At 36.0% G+C, this 21,656-nt stretch overlaps 1 protein-coding gene across 3 annotated transcripts in view; it reads left to right on the forward strand.

The window, feature by feature from the left end:
* LOC110031430 (phosphatidylinositol/phosphatidylcholine transfer protein SFH9-like) overlaps positions 1–17,407 on the forward strand; it is a 38,358-nt gene extending 20,951 nt beyond the window's left edge. The window contains exons 10-13 of one of the 3 annotated variants that reach the window (XM_020734614.1): positions 156–216; positions 16,256–16,641; positions 16,852–16,926; positions 17,101–17,407. In XM_020734614.1, coding sequence (XP_020590273.1) covers positions 156–216; positions 16,256–16,641; positions 16,852–16,926; positions 17,101–17,166 — 588 coding nt within the window. In that variant the 3' untranslated portion in view covers positions 17,167–17,407. Of the gene's footprint in view, positions 1–155; positions 217–16,255; positions 16,642–16,851; positions 16,958–17,100 lie in introns of all 3 variants that reach the window. The other 2 variants (XM_020734615.1, XM_020734616.1) reach the window with 2 other exon arrangements.
* The last annotated feature ends 4,249 nt before the right edge of the window (positions 17,408–21,656 follow it).

Here is a 21,656-nt window from a genome sequence, read left to right on the forward strand (position 1 = left end):
TGAAACATAAGAATGCTTGATGAGCACATTTTTGGAATATTAATTCACCACCTAGAACACCATTTGAAAGCAAGTTTTTTTTCCTGCAAGTCAGCCTGATAAATACAGAAAATTGTTAAACCTTATAGCATTTTTTTTCTTGTTTCTCACACTAGGATGGAGATATGGTTTCCGGCAATGTGGATGCTCGACCTGAATTTACTTGTGAATTGGGAAGTAAGTCTATATATTTTCATGGTTTTTTAATAATTTTTCTTTTCATTTTTGATTTGGTGTATTTTAGTGCAAAATAAACAAAATATAGGGTTTTCAAAATTTTTTGCGTTTGGTTGGATGAAACAGAAATGCATTGTAAAATTTTTATGAATTTGGAATGCACGATGCAGTTCAAAACTAGTGTATTTAGAATTGATTAGATTTGGATGATTTTCAGTTACACTGTAAATTGCAGCCCTTCCCGCCCTTCCCGCTCTCTACCATGCTCCATTGGGTGCCTCCCTCTGCCATGCTCATTGGGTGCCACCTTGCTGCCAACATCTCTCGGTGCTGACCGCCCCTGCTTACCATAGCCTACAATTGCCATTCACTGCTGGTAGACACCATCGGTTGGAGACCCCAGCCCTAGCTACTGCCAGCCTTCTGCCATGGCCATTGACCATGTATTACATTGATTTTATTTTTTTTCAAACGAAACTCAAATAAAAACTCCTTCATTCTTTCTACACCAAAACAAACATTCTAAAATATTCCAATTATGCTACATTTCAATGTCGCCGCATTCTTTGTATGCTACAATTTTTTTTTTCCAGCAAACCTAACGGCCGCTTAGTGAGCTCTCTGGATTTATATGCTATTATAGATTCTTTGTTCAAGTATTTAGAATGTTTATGGGTACATAATTTTATAAACATTTGGAGTAATCAGTTGTTTGAAACATAGCTGTGAAAAAAATTGGAGTAATCAATTATTCCTTTTTTTATATAGTAATTGAAAGAAACACATAAGCTCACATGCACAAATCAGATGCACCTAATGGTCATCAACTAGCTTTTCTCCTGGATATGTAAATTTCACACTTGCATTTATATAAATATCTATACCGGTATAAAAAATAGTGAAATGATCCTTTGGTTTTGTCGGGAGCTAAGATGCACAAGTATTGGAACGAGACAAAAACACATCCTATTGACTGTTTTTTAACAAATTAATGATATGGAACGTGCAAATCAAAATATCAATTATCTGTATTCTTATGGAAAGAATAAAAATTATACTTTACTTACAATTATAGTCTAATATGCTATGAAATTAATTTTATATTTAGACACTAATTAGGACGCAATGGAGAAAAAGGATTCATGTAGCCGACCCCACGTAGTGGGATTAAGGCTTTGTTGTTGTTGTTGTTGTTGTAAAGTTTACTTAATTATCAACAACCGACCAATATTATCATTAATTCTTAGACATGATATTGTCCACATCAAATGTCAAAATAATGAGTATATAACCTTCAAAATGCAATAAAAAAATAAAAAACACTGCTGTACTGCTAATTGACCTACACACTTGACATTGCAGTCATTATCACCACTAGCATCAATTTACTTTTTGATAGAATCTATCAATATAAAAAAAAGATAGGATTTGGTAAGCTTACCCATAAAAAATTCACTTTTTCTTGTTACTTGGTCATGTTGGGGTGTGCCCTAACTATCGCCTATCTAGTTTTGTCAAAACAACATATTAAACATTAATTTGTGTGTTGGTAATGTGTCCTAACAAATCAGAGGAATATTTCTGTTTGACACATTTGATAAGGATTTGTGTTTATGTTAAAATTTTGTAGTTCCAACATTCTGATCATTCAACTTCATCCAATCTACATGGTTAGGAGCATAAAAGTTTTGCTTGGCATCCTAATTGTTTATATCCATTGGCACTCTCATTTTCAATTGCCTGCCTAAGGGTGAAAAATATGCTGTGATAGATCTTTGCTAATAGGATGCTTTGTGCTCCTATCGGATTCTCCGAATATGTCTTAAACTTATAAATAAAGCCATTAGAGAATAAATTGTGATTTGAATTTGACTATTTAACTGGCTCAACAACACATTCTAGGCATAACTTTTCAATTTTTTGATCTTTTTTTGTTAAGTGGTCCAATGACACATTTTAGCCATGATTTGTCTTACCTGAAATTTATTTTCACATTTTTATTAGCCCAATTATTTTGTTGTGATTGTTTTGACTATATTAATATGATATAAGCTTCTTTGTGAGTTCTGACTTTGATTGTCTCTCTAGAAAAGTCTTATGTGAAAGGTTGAATGGTGTCAATTCGGAGCATTGAGCAATCATTTACTTGTTTTGAGAGGAGAGCATTGGCACTTTTTATTTCCTAAAATTATTGTTTTTGGTCTTTGTAATTTAGTGGCTCAAATCTTGAACTTCGTATGGCAGATCTTATTAAGGATCCTTCAAGTTTCAATTATCATTTTATCATGGCCATCACCTAGAAGCGAAACCCTTGATTTGAGAGACCCATGATAAGTGATTAACGAATGCATTTAGCTCTTAAGCCTTGTTTCATCTTCTTATTTTCCATCCAAGTCATGCCGGGTATTAGTTCTTGTGAACTGAGGATGCTGATAAGACTCCTATGAATATCTTAGGTGCTTTTCAAACTTAAATAATCCATCTGAATAACTATTTAATGGGCTATTTGTTGTGCAAAAGACTTTTCAATTCTCACTTAAAATAATCGTAGTTACCAATTACCAATAATGATTATTACACCCTCCCATGATCAAAATATATTTGAATGAAGCTACCCATGGATTGGATATCTTTCTTGGACCTTGGAAGCCTTCGGTGGATGTTGGATGCTGCTGGCAAGATCTTTGATTGAATGTATGAATATTTGGTGCCATAGATCATGATCCCATGATATTTCAATGGTGAAAACTTGAACTTTTGTTGATCATATCGGCAAAATTAAATTTGAGAAGAATAGTCATCTCTGAATTGGACCCCATTTAGTGGGTTAAAGGTTTTGTTGTTGTTGTTGAGTCATCTCTGAATTGGGTCAGCCAAAAAAATTGGAACATCATTCCACCATTTAGTGAAGTCCTTTTAAGGACTTTTATTGAGGACACTGTTTATCATATGTTAAGTTCTGAGCTTCTTTATTAGTATTCACGGAATTTCTCTATGGGTAGTGCCTGTGTTTTCTCCTAATCCTTCATAGGGATTTGACAACTCTGGGAAATGAGACAGATTGAATCTTTATATGGGCATCTAGTGGTCAAATCTTCTTTGAGTGACTTGAAATCCTTTAGAATCAACTTAACATTCCTTTGTTTAGTTGTGATTTCTAAGGTCAGGTTGCTTGTTGATGAAATCTAATCAATATTGACTAATATAATAGATTCGATGATATGACTAATGGAGAAGTGTATACTAATACTCCTTGGATCTTTAACCTCGAGGTTAATGGTTGAGCAGTCTCAAGCAGATAAATTCTCACTAGAAGTAAAGGATGAGGTACTCTGAAACTATGCCATCACAATTGTCTTTGAAGTACAATACATTGACTGGGATTAACACTATGCTATTTTATATTTTTTGGATGGCATGCTTTCTCTTGGAATAGGAAGTGATGCAGGAGCTCACCATGAATACGTGTCATGTAGTATTGCAATCACACGATACCGTGATTGTGGGATTCAGGTCACATAATTGATCCGACGGAGCAATAATGGCAAATTCTGATTGAATCTCAATAAATAAGATTCCACGGGATCGAAATGCTATTGCAGCATTTCGGGATTTTGGGAGCTGCAATTTTTGCACAGAATACATCGCGTTCTCAATTGTTGCTTGTTTCTTTTCCTTTTTTGAGCTTTTTATTATTTTGTTATTTCTATTTAGGTTGATTTCTACATATTAGATTATTTTTTGTGTTTTCTTTTTCTGTTTTGATGGATTTTTGGCTATTATTAGTGTGTTTGGAGATTTTAGTTTCTATTTGATGATCTCTAGAGTATTGTATCCTCCACCTTTTGTAATTAATGTATCTATATCTTGCTCCGGAATAGGTGTTGGATTCCCCATGCCATCGGCACCTCGCCGATTCGCTGTTTGCGCATTGCTTTTCATCCAGGTAGTCATCAAAATTGCGTCAACCTGCTGTCCTACAGCAGCTTTCAGTCGCCAAACACATCCTCTTCCATGCGTCGCTAACTGCCCATAGTTTTATTCCCTTGCTATTCGAAAATCGCTGCCCTATTAAACCCCCTTCCTAAATACCTTTTAGGAGCCCTAGAATAATATTATCTGGTACAAGAGCCCAATAAATTCTAAATTTTTAGGGATATAACTTTCCTATACCTAAACAAGAATTTATAGAACATAATCGGACACTCCCACCAAAAAAAATCTCATTGCTTCATCTGCCTAGCCCTAAACCTATCCTTAACTTTAAATCATACTTTTCTTGTCCGCCAAAACTTTCATTGGAAGAAAAAGACATCATGCTGCAAAGGAGAAACTTTGAACAAGGTGTTCACGAGATCACCATAAAGGATATGCAATGAATCACCATAGAGGATATACAATGAAAAATCCTGCAAATTTAAGTAAGGTGTGCCTCCTATGAGAGGAGATAATCTGTTTATATCACCTATAACCACAACAATGACTTGTCAGATGGAGAGGAGAAAGCGAACCCCCTCCATCAGACATTTTCCTGTGATAAAGAACTAATATCCTGAAGATTTAACCTTGAATATTAGAGAAGTTATGATTTTGGAGTAAAGATGGATATATCGAATTTTGACAGGCGTATGAACCTGGATGAATTGACAATGCGGGTTCTGAAAATTTGATGCCCAAAAATCTTTCTTGTTGAGAGATTTGTTATGTCAATTTTTCAGAAGGAAAATTGGGTTATAGATAAGACATTATCTAGAGATTTCGCCCTCATTTTTGTGAAAACTTTTTGATCAAAGGTTCGATGTTTTCCATTGGCACAAGGACCAATGGTTATTTACCTCCCTCGATAACGCGAGTGTACTTTCGATTAAGTATGGTCATTGAACTCTGAATATTCAACATGTTGTGGCAACACACATATAAATTAGATTATAAAATTTATCACCACGAATTAAAAGAAAATAGTGGGGAAATAATGATGAACTTGATCAATCCCATAGTTTTGTCATCTTGAGTTGTTGTGATCCCTGATCTACTTAGTCAGAGGAGGTAATCGATCCACCGTGATTGAAAGATCCATATTAGTAATCATGTTTTGCGTCGTCCAAGAGACCCTTATAAATCCGGGGTAGATATTTGTCTAAAGGAAAAAATTTAAGTCGATCATAGATGATATAAGGTTTTATTTTATTCAAATGTGCCTTATGGTTTACAACGCAAGTGTAAGAAGCCGTTGGGGAACATACAACCTGCAACCATGACTATAACATAATGGTGTTATTTGACGACAATCATTCAGTGAGAGGACTCTGGTCATAACCATAACTTTTTGTAGAGCCTTTGGGCTATATCATGCTGATAGATGACTCGGACTATGTCCTTACTGCCATGAGATTACATTGAGTGTAAATATAAATATTTAATGTGACATTTTCTCTTTATAAGCTAAAGTTAATTAGAAACTGATCACCCTTTGATAAATTGTTACAGAGGATGAATATCTTTTACTTTAAACTTTTAAGTAATTAGTTTTCACTTGAATATTTTTATTTGTTTGTTTGAAGCTTTATGTGACGAATTTTAATTTCAGTATTTTGGTTTGTTATTTTGAGAACTTTACTTGAAATTTGATTTAAAAATTGACACCCATTCTATTGAGCTTTTCAGTCAACACGATCATCATTGAGGGCTTGATTGCTTGATTTGAATCATGTCAACTTTACATCTTGATTGTAAAGGATAGAGTTTAAGATTGACATATGGTTGTATTCGAACATTGCCCACTCTGCTTGTTTATAGAGGATTGTGTTCATAGTTTATATCATTTGAACTTATTCAATATTATTTTTAACTTAATTTTGAAATTAGTCTCCAACAGTTGAATCTTCTATCAACAACCTGGCCATCACTAGAGATTTGATTGATTGATTTTAACTTTTTTGAATTTTACTTTTTTCTTGTAAAGGATCAGGCATAGTGTGAACATATGTTTGTATATGAACCTTGTCAATTCTATTATGCTTACAAAGAATTGAGTTCGTGAATTTTATTATTTAAATTTATTTAATTTCACTTTGAAATTAAATTTTTTGAAAATTGATATTTTTGATTGAAATTTTCTATCAACTAGCCATCATCAAGGTTTTAGATATTTAAAAACACTTATTTTTGTAATTTATTTGAAGTTTATCAACTTAAGATTTTTAAAATATTAGTCTTGTCAAATTCAATATTAATGGGAAAGAGAATTAGACCATGTGATTTAAATTTGCATTGGGGCGCCTAGCCTGCCCAACTGTATATAAGATGAGTTGATCAGTGTTGTAAGACACTGTGACCATAAAGGTGTCCTAATCCACTGGTCTATAAGACACGTGTAGATCTTTGATTAACCTGGGAGAAAATAATGTGAGCACAATCTCTTTGCATTTGTACCTTTGCTTGTGAAGTAGTTACCATAAAAATAAAATAAAATTCGACGAGCCATGAATTACCACATAATTCTCTCTATTTTATATTTTTCTTTGATCCTTACGTTTATTTTGGGAGGGGCTATTTGGTAAAGTGGAGATAGACAAGCACAATAAAATGTGGAAATCGGGTTTGCGTGTACATAGGGATTTCTGGCTGGTGCAATACAGGTTTATTTGGGTTGGGCTTGACGTTGCAGAGAAGGTAGGATTGGTTCAAGCAATGGAAGGAGAGGTGAACAACATATTTGGAAGTCTTTGTATGAAATGATCGTGTCATTGCTTTTTTTTGCTAGCCCTAGCCACGGTTTCCCATTGGTTTGCATTTTGTGCATGAAGGATTAAAAAATGAGAGATAGAAGCATACTCAAAATTTGTGATCAACAAAAGGATATTAAAAGTTTTGGAGGTCTCTGTATTCAATGATTCCTTCGTGGCCTTCACAAGTGACCCCAACCATACCTATTTTGTGAGAAATTTGATCATGAGAGGAAACAGATGGACATAAGAGGCTTTCATACATAATGATTTCGTCGTTGCTTTCCTTATTAGTGATGAGTTGGGGTGATGCGTGGGTCTCTTGATTCAGATCGACGAAAGTCACGGACGCGACAAAAGTCACGGCAGGATCGGTTCCATCCAGGCCAGGGAGAGACCAATCATCCCTTCCAAGTATGGAGTTCCCTCGTAATTAGATAGGGGCCCACTGATCTTTACTCTGAATATATTTTTTTATAAAATGCCCAAGGCAATTTTATTAAACAGAAAAGGGTACAGATAGGTTGTTTGAGTGGACCCAAATAGACACCCAACCCATACGGTACAACACACACAACAAGAAAAGATCTTTACCCTGAATATATATATATATATATACATATACATACATATGATATTCCCCTCATGCTATAAGGATTGTCGCGATGATATCGGTGATTGGCCTTTTGTTAAGAAGAGAAGTAGGAAAGGTGGAAAAACAATCTATTCCTCTAACTCAGAAATTTCTACCATGACGGAAAAATTCAAATTTGCTCTTATTGAAAAATTTCATTGGGGGCACCCACCTATGGAAGTTTTCAGAAATTGTTGATGATCTTAAACTAGCAGAGAAGTGGAAAGTGAGACTCATGGACGTGAGACATATGTTGATTCAACTAACATTGGCTGAAGACTACACCCAGATTTTCTTTAAGAAATATCTTAATTTCGCAGGCAAATCAATGAAGTTACTCAAGTAGTCTCTTGATTTTGACCCAAATCATGAATCTCCCACTGTATCGGTATGGTTCAGTCTACCTGGTCTCAAGCTCCATATTTTTTTTCATCAAATTCTCTATTCCATTGGGGTCATCCTTGGGGACCCTTTGAAGCTATGTCTGCCTATTTCGCCTATTCCCAACCTAACCAGACCTTCTGTGGCCAGAATACTTGTCGAAAGGGATATTACTTTACCTGATGTTACTAAAGTCTGGCTGGGCACAACCCATAATGGTTATTGGCCACAAATCGTCATGGAACATAGACCCCCATATTGTACCCAATGTAAGATGTTTGGGCATATCCTTGATAAATGCCACAAGCTCTATCCTAATTTGAAATCTAAGGTTCAAGTGAATAAGGATGGGTCTAACTTCACTGCTCTGGACATTTAAGTTCCACCTGGGGAGGATACTATCAGACATGAGGTGTTTGTTGCCCTTGTGGACCCCCCCAAATGACACTGCTGTTACTATTACTGCGAGTTATGTGATGCTGACACCTTCAAACCCTATAGAAAACAATACTGATGGAATATTACTTGCATAGGATAGTGTCTAAACTGATAATCAGAAGAACCTCGTAGCTCCCCTTCTTCAGGAAGTATACGGTGTAGAGGCAACTCATACTTCACATATACTAGAACCTATTGTGGGTACTACAATTGATAATCTTTCTGTTTCAACTCTATCATCTCATCAGACTGATTCTTCGGATGAAGAATGACAGGTTTACACTTTCAGGAAGAAGAAGAAGAATGAAGATCTACTTGAGCTCACGTGTCTTATGGATGATACTTTAGTTATTTCGGGTAGTTACTTCGGGTAATGGTACGCATCTTACCAATCTGTTAGCTGGATCCCTTCCGAGAACTAGAGTCAGAGGAAAGACTAAATTGGGATGATTCTCACTTTTTCAGCGCCTTGATGGTTTTTTTTTTATTTTTATATGTACCCCATTTTTGTATGTGTTGTACTGTGTGGGTTGGGTGTCTATTCTTAGGCCCACTCGTACAACCTATCTGTATCTTTTCTGAATATATTAGCCCTTAAGCTTTTTTCAAAAAAAAAGTATATATATATAATATGTATATTATTGTTATGTTTTAGGGAAGTTTTTTTGTGTTTTTGTGTAAGACAACTGTTGGCATCCTCTTTCACCCTGTTCAAGATTGTGTCCAAAGGTGGGCGGTGCATCAGCTATAGCTCGTCTGAGGTAGTGATCTGCTTCTTAAAGATTGAGTAATGCTTCGGCTATAGTTCGTTTTTACCGGGATATTTATCTCGGGCTTTTTCATCTTTCGCATTCCTCACTTTCGTCGCCGTCATTCCTCACTACCAGAACCACCGAAGAATATTCCGACCATCTTCCTACAGCTCCCCACCATCAACCACCACCACCTCCATTTGCAATTGTCCCTTCCAGTCGCTGACTCTCTGCTACTATCCAAAAAACAACAAATTTTCTATTTTCCTGCGGTCCAACTTTCATTCCATGTTGATTCCACCTAGACTGCATCCTATCTTGTTGTCCTTACTGTCTTTGCTTGCTTCCTCCGCACCTGCAGTCCACAACCCTTTCCCTTTGTTGCCCCTCGTTGTCCCAACCCTAAGCTTTACTGACAATGCAATTCCAGCCCCTTCTTTTGCTGTCCCAACCACCCACAATTCATTTGTCATCTACCTTGGTTCCCTGTCAACCTAGATAATTTCCATCACCCATGAATCGAGCCATAATGTGAGTTTTTGTCATTTTTTATTTTAATCTCTCATTGAAGTGTATTTGATTGCTACAGTCTATATGCTTTCAGTAATAATATTCATTTTCTCTATTGTGGTTTGGTTTAATTCTAATCTCATTTGGTATCAGAGCTAGCCTAACCCTAATTCTATTTTGGGGGTCTTAGCATCCCCATATCTCTCTCTCCCCCCTTGCCCCCCAAAAAAATTTTGTTTTCCTTCAACCCTACACACCTTTCACCTACCTACACCCACAATCTTAACCAGGCCCCTGAGGAGACAATTACCATAATCTGATAAAGAGTTTACCATGGATGACATATAACGACTACTCCATTAAGTGTTACATCGGCTCGATTCCACTGAGGAAAAAGCCCAAGGCGGGGTCACCGTCAACCATATTAATGAAATATATGAAAGTGAGCAAGAAGAATGCCTAAATCCCTTTGTAGGAACGATTCTAGTGGAGAAATAAACATACCACAATACTTTGGGGTATTGTATTAGCAGAGGCCTCGAGATGAGGTCTCCGCTGGAGGATACAGTGATGAGGTGCCTGTTAGATTATATAGAGATGATGCACTTATTAGAGGATACATAGATGTGGTGCCTTCCAGATGATAAAGAGATGATATGCCTATTTGAGGTTATAAAGTCTGGGGATGAAGATGGACCTATCGGACATTAAGGAAAGAATGAATTCAAATGATTTCTTCAAGTGGATGTAAATTGTTGAGCAGATCTTTGAATATAAGGAGGTGCTCCATGACAGAAGAGTGAATTTCTTTACCATCAAGCAGAAGAAAAATGCTTTTTTGTTGTGGGAGAACATGAAGAGAAAGAGACAGAGAGAAGGATGTGATATAATCACTTCTTGGGAAAAAATGAAGAAGGTGATGCTGTGATAGTACCTACCCATGCAGTACTGAAAGGATATTCTTTGTAGCTCGACTACCTTCAACAAGAGCTATAGATGGATGGTTACACAATGGAGTTTATGCAGCTCAAGTTGAAATGTGATCTAATAGAGCCAAAGGATCACACCATAGCCAATATTTGGGATACCTAAAGCTCGCCATCAATAATGTGGTTTACTTGCAATCCTATTGGACACTGAGGGATGTGTAGACTTCAGCAATGAAAGTGGACAACAAAAGTATAATAGGCAACCACCGTCCTTCAGACAACCACTCATAGTTGGAGACATCAGCAATAGCACGCCTCATGGAGTTGAGATTGGTCAGGATAATGACAAAACCGCTCAAAGTGGGAAGTCTCGAAAGAGTAGCACACGCACTATAATCCTAACTAGAAAATGCTTCAGATGTCATTGATTTGGGCACATCGCCTCTAGTTGCCCGACGAGCTGAGTCGTGTCTTACACTAAGTAGGGTGCAGCGGAGGAAGTTTGTGACGAGGAAACAGCTAAAGAAAGGGAGTACCAGCTTTTACTAAATGATGGAGATATACTTGTGGAGTCCTTAAGTCTGAGGCGTCTTTGCGAGTAATAGTGGCTTTGCCACAATATTTTTAATACTCATTGTTACACCCCAACTAACCCCTCTGATAGGGTCAATCGTGTTGCAATAGAGGTTGACAATTTAGTCTGATCAATTCTCACCAACACTCGTCCTAACTTTTATAATCAGAACTCAGTTAGTGATGAATTAGCCTAACAAGATAGCCACAATATATGTGATAAATTGCATTTCATCTGCATGCTCAGAAGCATGAAAATCATATCATTCAAAGCATGAAAACTACACTGAGCTGTTAAATCCAATATAATAAAAATACGTAACCAAAACATAAGCATAAGCTCCTAAAACTATCATGCAAAAGCTGTACAAAGACACATCTGGCTACTCGCTCTGATGCTCATTGCCCCTATCTGGAATGCAACAATGACAAATGAGCAACAACAAGCTTAGAGAAATAATTAGGGCTAAAATAAGATCTTATACATGAAAACAAAATGTGCATGCTCGTATGAAACAATATATGTTTGCACATAAATCATAATATACTAGCATAACAGAGAACATGAAAAATGAACATGTATGTGTAGTATAAAAATAAAAACTACAGTGTAAGATGTAGGTCCTAAGCATGAAATCATACATATAATAAAAATCATGTTCATAATATATTATCGTAGCAATGTCATTCCATAGAGATCATTATAATAATGTCACTTGTTTAATGTATATGGTTTAATTATTTTCATGTTCTTTTATAATGGGTTGTCATCATGCTACAAATGCTATATAAACTATTGATAAAAGTTGAACTTCCTCTAACATAGCAGTTATAAATAGCTCCCCTGATACCCAAAATTTTATGATGTTTTGTTACCTCCTAATCCCAACAATTCCCAATGTTTTGTTCACATATAAATATTAGTAGCCGGGAATACTAGTTCTCTGCATATTGTACTTGCAAATACTCATGTTATAGTCTACCGTTAACATTTCTTGTGACATTTAAATGATTATTTCTATGTCAAGCATTTATAAGACATTACCTGTATCATAGACATGAAACATAATAAATGCTTGCAGGGAATTCATTTCTGTGTCAAGTATTTATAAGACATTACATGTATCAAAAGTAACGTGCATTAATATATTTAATTGCAGGTATCTATTCACAATATGCAGAAAATTCTACACGCATGTGTCAAAATAAAAATAATATGAAAACTTATAAAAGATTATTTTTTTAAATTAAAACATGGTTATTTCACTTGACTTGATGGAGCAGCCTTATGATGAGTTCCGACATGCTCTTCTCCAGTCCGCTCCCTCGTAAACACAACTTAGGAAACATAGATATCTAAAAAATTCATGAAATTTGGGCTTATAACATGTTTTAATTCAAAAATACACTTGTCGAAACATAACTCAGAAGGGTTTTTTCAGCATAAATTTGTATTTCGAAAATCACTAATTTCACTTTTTGTCCTTCATATCACATCAAACCTTACTTTTCATTTGTTTCATGCTAAGATATTATTAGAAGCTCGCAAAATCAATTACAACACTTTCGACATAAAATCAAGGCCTCTGACAGCTACCAAAAATGAGAAAAATACAAAAAATGAGATAAATATCCTGTGCGGCTAACCTCTGACAGCTACCAAAAACGAGGAAGGAAATAAAATTCTCAAAGGACATAAGCAAGGGATTCACACTTAGAAATTGCCCTGGAGCTTTGAAACACGATCCGCGGCTAACCTGTGCGCCGCTCGGTTTGCCTGCTCGTGCCTTGACATTGTAGCAAATGTCGTTGGTTGCTTGCCAAGCCACTTTAGCTGCGAGGGAGGGGCAAAATCATGAGAGAGAAGAGGAATTCAGAAGATGGGAAGGAATTCAAAGCTCGATGCTCTATTCGACTGAAAGAAATGAATAAAAGACGTGGATGTCAGTTGTCATCAGTGGAGCTGCGGGATTAAGTGAGGGATTAAGGATAATCAAAGTTTAATTAATTAAATAAAACTTATACTTTCACATTTTATTTTTCCTTTCTTTAACAATTTATGCATGGTGCTTTATATCGAATTGATTGATTTCATGCATAGAATTTAATAAAATTATTTCGACTGAATTTCGAGAGATGTAAAATTTGAGATACTTTTCAAAAATTTGTTGAACTTTATCTGATTTCTTAACTTTTGGGTGTTACAGCTCTGCAACAACAACAACAAAGCCTTAATCTTACTACGTCGGCTACATGAATCATTTTTCTCCATTGTATCCTATTTAGTGTTACAACTCTCCCCTCATAAAAAATTTGCCATAAAAAATTCTGACTTTACTGGAATAGGAAGGGATATTTTTGTAGCATTTCTTCTTTTTCCCGCATTGCTTCTTTTTAGACCTATGCTTTTAACTTCACAAAAGGAATCTATTTGTTTCAAAGCTTTTTAATATCAGTTGCTAAAATCTTTCATTTCCTTAACATTGAAATGTGAAACATATCGTGTATATCTGATATATCCGCAAGTAATGCTAATTTGTAGGCGACTGGACCAATCATTTCTATAATTTTAAAGGGATCGATGCACCTGGGACTCGGTTTGCTTCCATGACCAAATTTAGTTGTACCTTTCATTTGTCCTGACTTTCAAAAGTATAAGATCTGCAACTTCAAATTGGATTGCTTTGTGCTATGGGCCGTATTATTTTTGTTGTCGATCCTAAGCAACTTTTAATCTATCTTTAATTAATCTGATTTTCTCTATGGCTTTGTCAACTAGTTTAGGACCTAACATATGACGTTCATCCACTTCAACCCAACTGAGTGGAGTTCTGCACTTTCTGTCATACAGTGCTTCATAAGGAGTCATTTTGATACTAGATAGATAACTATTGTTGTTAGCAAATTCTATTATTGGAATGTTATCTTCCCACTGCCTCCAAAGTCAAGAACACAGTTTTAAAAATCTTGTTGACTGCTTTTCCACAACTTGGACATGAATCTTCCGTCTCTATTAGAAATAATAACTTTTGGAATTCCATTCAAACTGATAATTTCCTTGAAATATAATATGACCAACTATTTCACTGAAATTATCTGTCTGATAAGCAAAAAATAAGTTTACTTGGTTAACCTGTCGATAATGACCTAAATACTATCTTGACCCCGTTTGGATCGAGGAAATCCCATAACAAAATTCATAGCAATTTTTTTCCTATTTCCATTCAAGTATTGACAATGATTGTAACAATCGACTGGGTCTCTGATTCTCAGCATTTACAATCTGACATGCTTGATATTGAGATACATGTTCAGTAACATTCTTCTTCATACCTGGCCACCCGAATGTCAACTTTAAATCCTTGTACTTTTTTGTGTTGCCTGGATGAACTGTGTAGCCTGAATGATGAGCTTCATGTAAAATTTCTCGTCTCAAATCAGAATCAACAGGTACTCATAGCTACAGTTTATATGATAATGTCGTCTTCATCAACCATTATATTAGTCCTCTTTTTTTATTCACATTGCTTTAGGAGTTTTGAATATTCGCTGCTAATTTTCTGAACTGCCTTGATTCTATTCATTAAAGTTGGTTGCACCATGGGTTGATGTAAATTATTGATATATGATCTTCTAACTTCCAATTGTAAAACATCAATTTTTTTAATAACTCTGGCCTCTGAGTACGAATCTAGTTTGTACTATTTGTGGATTTACGGCTCAATGCATCGATAACTACTTTTGCTCGACCTAAACAATATTGTATATTCGGTAATCTTTGATCAACTTTAACCATCTTCGCTGTCTCAAATTTAGCTCTTTTTTTGTGAAAATGTTTTTCAGACTTTGATAATTAGTAAAGACTTTGCATTTCACACCATACAAATAATGTTGTCTTGAGAGCAAATATCACAACAGCTAACTCCAGATCATTTGTCCGATAGTTCCTTTCATGTGGCTTCAACTGTTTGGATGCATAAGTTATCGCCCTTTTATTTTGAATTAGAATGCAACCAGAGCGTCTTAATGATGCGTCACTGTAAATCTGGAATCCTTCTATACCTGATGGAAGAGTTAACACTGGTGCAGTGGTAAAATGTTTCTTCAACTCTTGAAAACTATACTCACATTTTGCAGTCCACTCAAGCTGAACCTCATCAGCTTGCATAACGACATAACTATCTGTGAAAAACCTTTGACGATCCTCCAAAGTACATACCTCCGTAACATTCTTTGGAGTTGGTCATTCCCTAATTGCTTTTACCTTTTGTGGATCTATTGAAATTCCATAACCAGTAATAATGTGTCTCAAAAATCTAATACTTCGCAGCCAAAATTCAAATTTAAAAAATTTTGCATATAGCTGATTCTACCTCAGTAGCTCCAAAACTATTCTCAAATGCTTGACATGATCTCCATCAGTTCTTGAATGAATCAAAATATCGCCAATGAAAATAATAACAAACCGATCCACATACAACTTGAAAATTTAATTCTTCAGGTCCATGAAAATTGCACGAGCATTAGTTAAAAAAAAGACAACTAAGAATTTAATAATCATACCTGGTCTCAAAAGCCGTCTTAGTTATATCTGTATCCTTGACTCTGATTTGATGATATTCCGATCACGAATCAATTTGGGAAAATATAGTTGCACCCTCTAATTGATAAAAAAAAAATCATCGATCCTGGGCAAATGATATTTGTTCTTGGTTTTCTCCCTATTTAACTCTCTGTAATCAATACACATCCGCATAGATCCATTCTAGATCTCTAAATATGGGTATGTACATGATGTGGACTTCTATTAAATATGAGTATAATTTGCCTTTATCTGTTTTCTTTGCTAGAGAAATTTCTAGAAAGTTCAATTTTAGTGAATGACTGAATGTATGTAAGAAATCATCATAGATCTTTCCAGATCTCAGTTTCCGTTTTTGCTAATTATGTTTGAGCTGTCGTATTGGTTCCCTTAAATTGCTGTATTGCATCTTTGATTATCAAACACATTTACTATGAACATGTGTACTATTTATTGTGGTTAAATTTTTTCCATTCATATGATTTCTGCTATTAGACATTTTGATTTTTTTACAGGTGATTTATATAAACATTTTGCTCCAATATTTTCATGTGGGACATTGCTTAAGCATGCGGCTAAATCAGTGGCTAACATCATCCTGTGTCTGATATCTATTTTACATCGGTTCATTTTTGGAAATGTAATAGTCCATGATGTCAATTCAGTGCTACATCATCGGCAATGTTTATCTCCTACAATGGTAAGCTGCACGGTGCAAGGTCCTTCACACGTTTGTCAAGATGGAATCTCTCCATACTTGGAGAGGTTGCAGAAATTGGAAGACAGAGTAAATGACTTGAATGGAAAATCAACAAAGATTCCTCCTGAGAAAGATCACATGATCCAGGAGTCACTGAGTCGGATCAGAACTATAGAGCATGATCTAAGGAAGACAAAAGATGTCAGTGCCCTCCCATGCCTATCTACCATATCATTAATCTGCAACTGTGCCATTCATGTCTTTTTCTCATCATAACCATATGTCTTAACTGCCTAAGTAATTATGCCCGATACTTATGTGAAAAATCATTTCTCATATGCATAAAAAAAAAAAAAAAAAAAACTTATTCAAGGTACAGGATCTTTGTCCTTATCAGGCTGTTTTGTGTAGGCTCTGACTGCTACCTCTATGAAGCAAGTCGAGCTAGCAGAATCACTGGAGAATATCCAAGTAATTGGTTTTGAAGTAAGTTTTGCCATTATTGCTTCTTTCTAAGGTTTGTTCTGTAATTGGGATTGTAGAAAGAATTTCACTTTCAAATGCCTGTTTTGTTGGGTAAAAATAATTAATTTCTTTGTTGTTATTTATATGGCTGACTACTTATATTGTACCCTACATTTCGTTTGTTTTTATGGTCAGAGGAAATCATGCTGGGCGGGTTGCAAGTATCCACAACTTGGAAGTTTTGAAGACTTGAAGAGATGAATTTACTCCAGTTGTAGAGGATTAATACGTTAATAATGTGGAGTATCCCGGTATATTTGCTATTATATTCTTTTTATATGAGGCCATTTCCAATTTTCTCCTAATAGTTTTGGTTGTTCCTATCATTGATTTTATTTTTTCATATGGAGTTTAGTATACATTACCGGGCCATGTTTTTTGAAAGTATGATTTGGAAGGGAAAAAGTCAAATAGTTATTGTATATTTTAAAGAAATATCATTTATCTAATTTAATGTATTATACATATTCAAGAATTGTCCTTCAGGTTATACTTATTTAAATAATTATTTGTAATCAGAAAAAAAGTTTCAATATACAAACATAGTTCCAATTTTACATTTTTTTCACTATAACTGCATGTACATTGATTCTAATGTTGTCTGATTGATGTGTTTGTTTTTCATGGGATTTTTGAATGAAGTATGCATTTTTAAAGTTTGGATGGGAGTTCTATATAGGTTTAAAGCTTGGAGCGGGGATACAGTAATTTGACAATGGTTTACAAATTTTCAGGAAAAATATTATTTTACTTGAACTGGTAGAATGAGGGAGATTGACAACTTCGAAATATTAAGGAATCAGTCTTTTTTAATGTGCTAAGATCGAATGTATTCTGAAAGGAAAATGAAGCAGAAGACTAATGATTGGATTTTGAGGTGGTGTGCTAATGTAGGTTATGAACTGATAGTTGGAATTATGAAGTAAAACAAAGACTAAAATATTCTGAATTATGGTTTGGTTTCAGGGCACTTGGTCACTTGGGCAAGTTCTCCTCGGCCGGGCATCAATGTTTGCCTTTTAATCACTAGTGTGGTCATAAAAAATTATGTACGTTAATCGAACGTTGCTTGTCTTTAACAGATCTCTCTTGGAATGAAACTCCAAGGTATCAATTCTAAAGAATTAGGTGTACACTCAGGATATACTTTACTAATAATTCTAGTATTAGAATGGAAGAAGAAATTATTCTTTTTAAATCCACCATTATTAAGTCATTTAGCCTATCAGCTGCCCTTATTCATATGAATTTCTCAGGAGATACTGTACTAATAATTCTAGTATTAGAATGACGGGAGGAAGAAATTATTCTTTTTAAATCCACCATTAGTAAGTCATTTAGCTCCTCAGCTCCCCTTAATTCACATGAATTTCATTCATATTGTTATGTATGGTGTGGTGGTTCACATGTTTGAGTGGCTGGAAATGCCACTTTCGAAGCCACATCTTGCACCTAACTATTAGCAACGAGAGAATTTCTTATGATCGAGTTGTGTGTTCTAAACTTCAGTCTGCGTAGTTGACGAGTGTCTTTAAAGGATCTGCTTAATTTCTGTCTTAACCATCTGTATAGATAAGTAATAAATTAGATTTAAAAATCCTAAGGTAATGGGGTGAATGCATGATAATGTATTGCTTGAGCAGCGTTTACGAACTCTTTTTGATTTATAGTGGTCGTTTCACTGAAGTAATTTTTGTCAAATCCCTTTGACAACGGCCCACTATTGCGCTGCATACAGATGTGCTCAAGCACGTAATATGGGAGGTATTTTTTATGAGAGAGAGAGAGAGAGAGAGAGAGAGAGAGAGAGAGAGAGAGAGAGAGAGAGAGAGAGAGAGAGAGAGAGAGAGAGAGAGAGAGAGAGATATTATCACATGTATAACCTGAATACTTAAATGCAACTCCTTAAGTATGGCATTAACACCAATCATTGCTCTTTCATGGCTCACCTTCTTAAGTGGTTATTAGAACATGGTTAACCAACAACCTAATGTAGTTCCATATGAGCTAGTATGTGAGAAAAGCTTGGTTGGTTAGACTCCCATATCTTTGCAGGCCCAAGTGAGTCACCTCCTCAAAGTCAATCTTGAGATCCTCTTTACGTTAATGAGTAATAACATTTGATGCCCTAGGGTTGTTTGGCCTAACGCTTTCTTCCATGCACACAACGAGAGAGGACAACCTCGGTCCAATTTGGTGATAGATGTTAATAATAGGGCTACTATGTTTTGCTTACATCTGTTCTGACATGCCAATTTAAGCTAGTAAGTCTTGCCAACCTTCTTTCAAGATCATCTCATGAGATAGTTGCCGAACCGTACTTCTTTCAAGATCATCTCATAATTTCTTACTTGATGCATTGATGTAAAAATGATGGAACCATATTATGTCGTGAATCCATGGTCGTCCAAGTAGAGCATTGAAAGAAGTCTCAACATCGATGATGTGGAATTTTGCGGTTGTTATTAATTCTCCAGCCTTCATTAATAGTGAAATCAATCCAAGAGCTCTTTCTCTCTTTTGATTGGATCCTCTTAACATCATTTTATCGGTTGTAAGCTCTTGAGCCTCGATGTCCAAATATGCCAATGTCCGTAGACTCATTAAGTTTAGTGATACTCCCGGGTCTACTAGGACTCTGGACAATACAAATCTGTCGATGTTGATGGAGATGTAGACCGGTCGGTTATGGTCGGTGGTACCGAGCAACAAGTATTCATCCGTAAATGTTATCCCAGGCTATTCTTTTAATGAACAAACTTCATTCGGGGATGCGCTGGCCAACTGAGCCAAGCAAATCTCTGGGTCAAGCAAGGCTATAACCAGAGATTCTCTCATCTCCTTTGACAGGATTAGAGCGTCATAAATGCTTAGTTTGGCCGACAATCTCTTAAGATGACCTAGCGCATTATAATTAACTTTGTATAATCCTTCGATTTTCACTTGGCTATGTGGCTCTTCCATTGGCGGAGGTGGAGGTATCTCTTCTTGAGTGACTATTTGTTTTCCTTTATCCACTAGAGCTGACCTCGAGGGTAGTACTTTCCCACTTCTTAGATTTACTTCTATAATTTCTTCTTCCTGAGGTGTTGTAGGCAAAATTTCTGATATTCCTTCTTCATCGTCGGAGAGATCCAAATTGATAGCAAGTGGTACACCGTCGCACTTGAGGACTGGTTCTTCACTTCTAGTGCTATCGTAACCGGTATTGTTGATGTCTTCTTCATTCCCACTAATGATTTTATCAGACAAGTACGATTTGAGGATCAGTTTGGGAATCAAGATCAGAGTTAGATCGAACAAAGTCTGTTACGTTATCATTAAAAACAACCAAAACATAACCGAAATCATAATCATTACATTCATAATACCTCGTTGGGGCAAAAAGATAATCATACATGGTCAGGGGTTTGAGGATTTTCTTCCCTGAATTTGAGATAACCAATCTAACAGAGGCAACCACTATCCTACCCCCAACGCTATCCAGAGGTTGCCCTCCTAAACTTGTTATTCGATCAATTGTTTGATATCCTTCTCAGGCATGGTATTTGGTGAAGAATATTTATTTTGCTGATCCTCTCCATTAGCGGAAGCAACTTCTCTTCTTTCATTGGTAATATGGATTATTTCAAGCTGGTTAACCCCTGAAGAGGCTATCTACTGTGACTGGGATTTCCCATTGACTAGAGCCATGGCGGCCATGGTGGCAGCCATCTCATCCATTCACTTTTCCAATTGACTGATCTGTTCATCCCTCAAGAAAATAGCCCTACACAAATCATCCACGCGTTCCCTTCAATGAGAGGTTGGGCATCACATGCTGACGAGGCGACTCTAGTCTCCATGACATGAATATCCATGAAGTCTTCATCCAGATAATCATTTAAATCAAAACCTTCTCATCATCATTAATGGTTACGCCATGTTCTTTAGCTAGCTCAGAAATCTCAGCTCTAAGCTTTTTGACTTTTCCTTCAATTGTTGCCTCCTAAATTGTCTTAAGATATGGAGGATTTTACTGAACATCCTTCACTTGTTCATCAAATTTTGTGGTAGATATTTCTAACTTTTGCTTTATTCCACTATTCTACCCTACGAGCTCAGCAGATCGTATTGGTATGGCGACTTTGGGTACCCACCCACACTTTCTTTCTCGATTTCTCGATGATGATGTCTTGAGATGGGGTATCTCAACAGAGGCATCGACACCCCCCGCAATGCTAACCAAACACAATATCGGGTAATTTCTTCATCTTTTCCCTCTTTGAGGCATTCTTATAGGTAATAATTGGTTGAATCCTTGGACCCAGACATGACTTAGCCGGTCGACATTCTGCAGATCTTGGAGCGATAGAGGTAACAAAATTTGTAGTAGTAACGGTAGTATCAATTCGGCTTCCCATACAGAATCTGAAGGGAATCCGAGCCGGCAAAGCTTCAGCTGACTTGTGGGACCATTGGGCAGCCTTAGCATCTTTCATAATTTCTTTCTTCATTCTTCATTTAGGAGGATACCACACTTCTCATTTGCTTAAGTAATTCAACTATCGAACATCCTTCCTTAGTGGCCAACCTCTGAAACACTGTGCGAACTTTAGTGATAGCGGTGGGCTTCTCCCTCTCTTCACTATAACTATGAAATTTTGGTAAAGTAGCGACAATTTCTTGAATACTTTCATATTCATTAGTAT

This window comes from Phalaenopsis equestris, unplaced genomic scaffold, assembly GCF_001263595.1.
Source record: "Phalaenopsis equestris unplaced genomic scaffold, ASM126359v1 Scaffold000814, whole genome shotgun sequence".
Classification (NCBI taxonomy): Eukaryota; Viridiplantae; Streptophyta; class Magnoliopsida; order Asparagales; family Orchidaceae; genus Phalaenopsis; species Phalaenopsis equestris.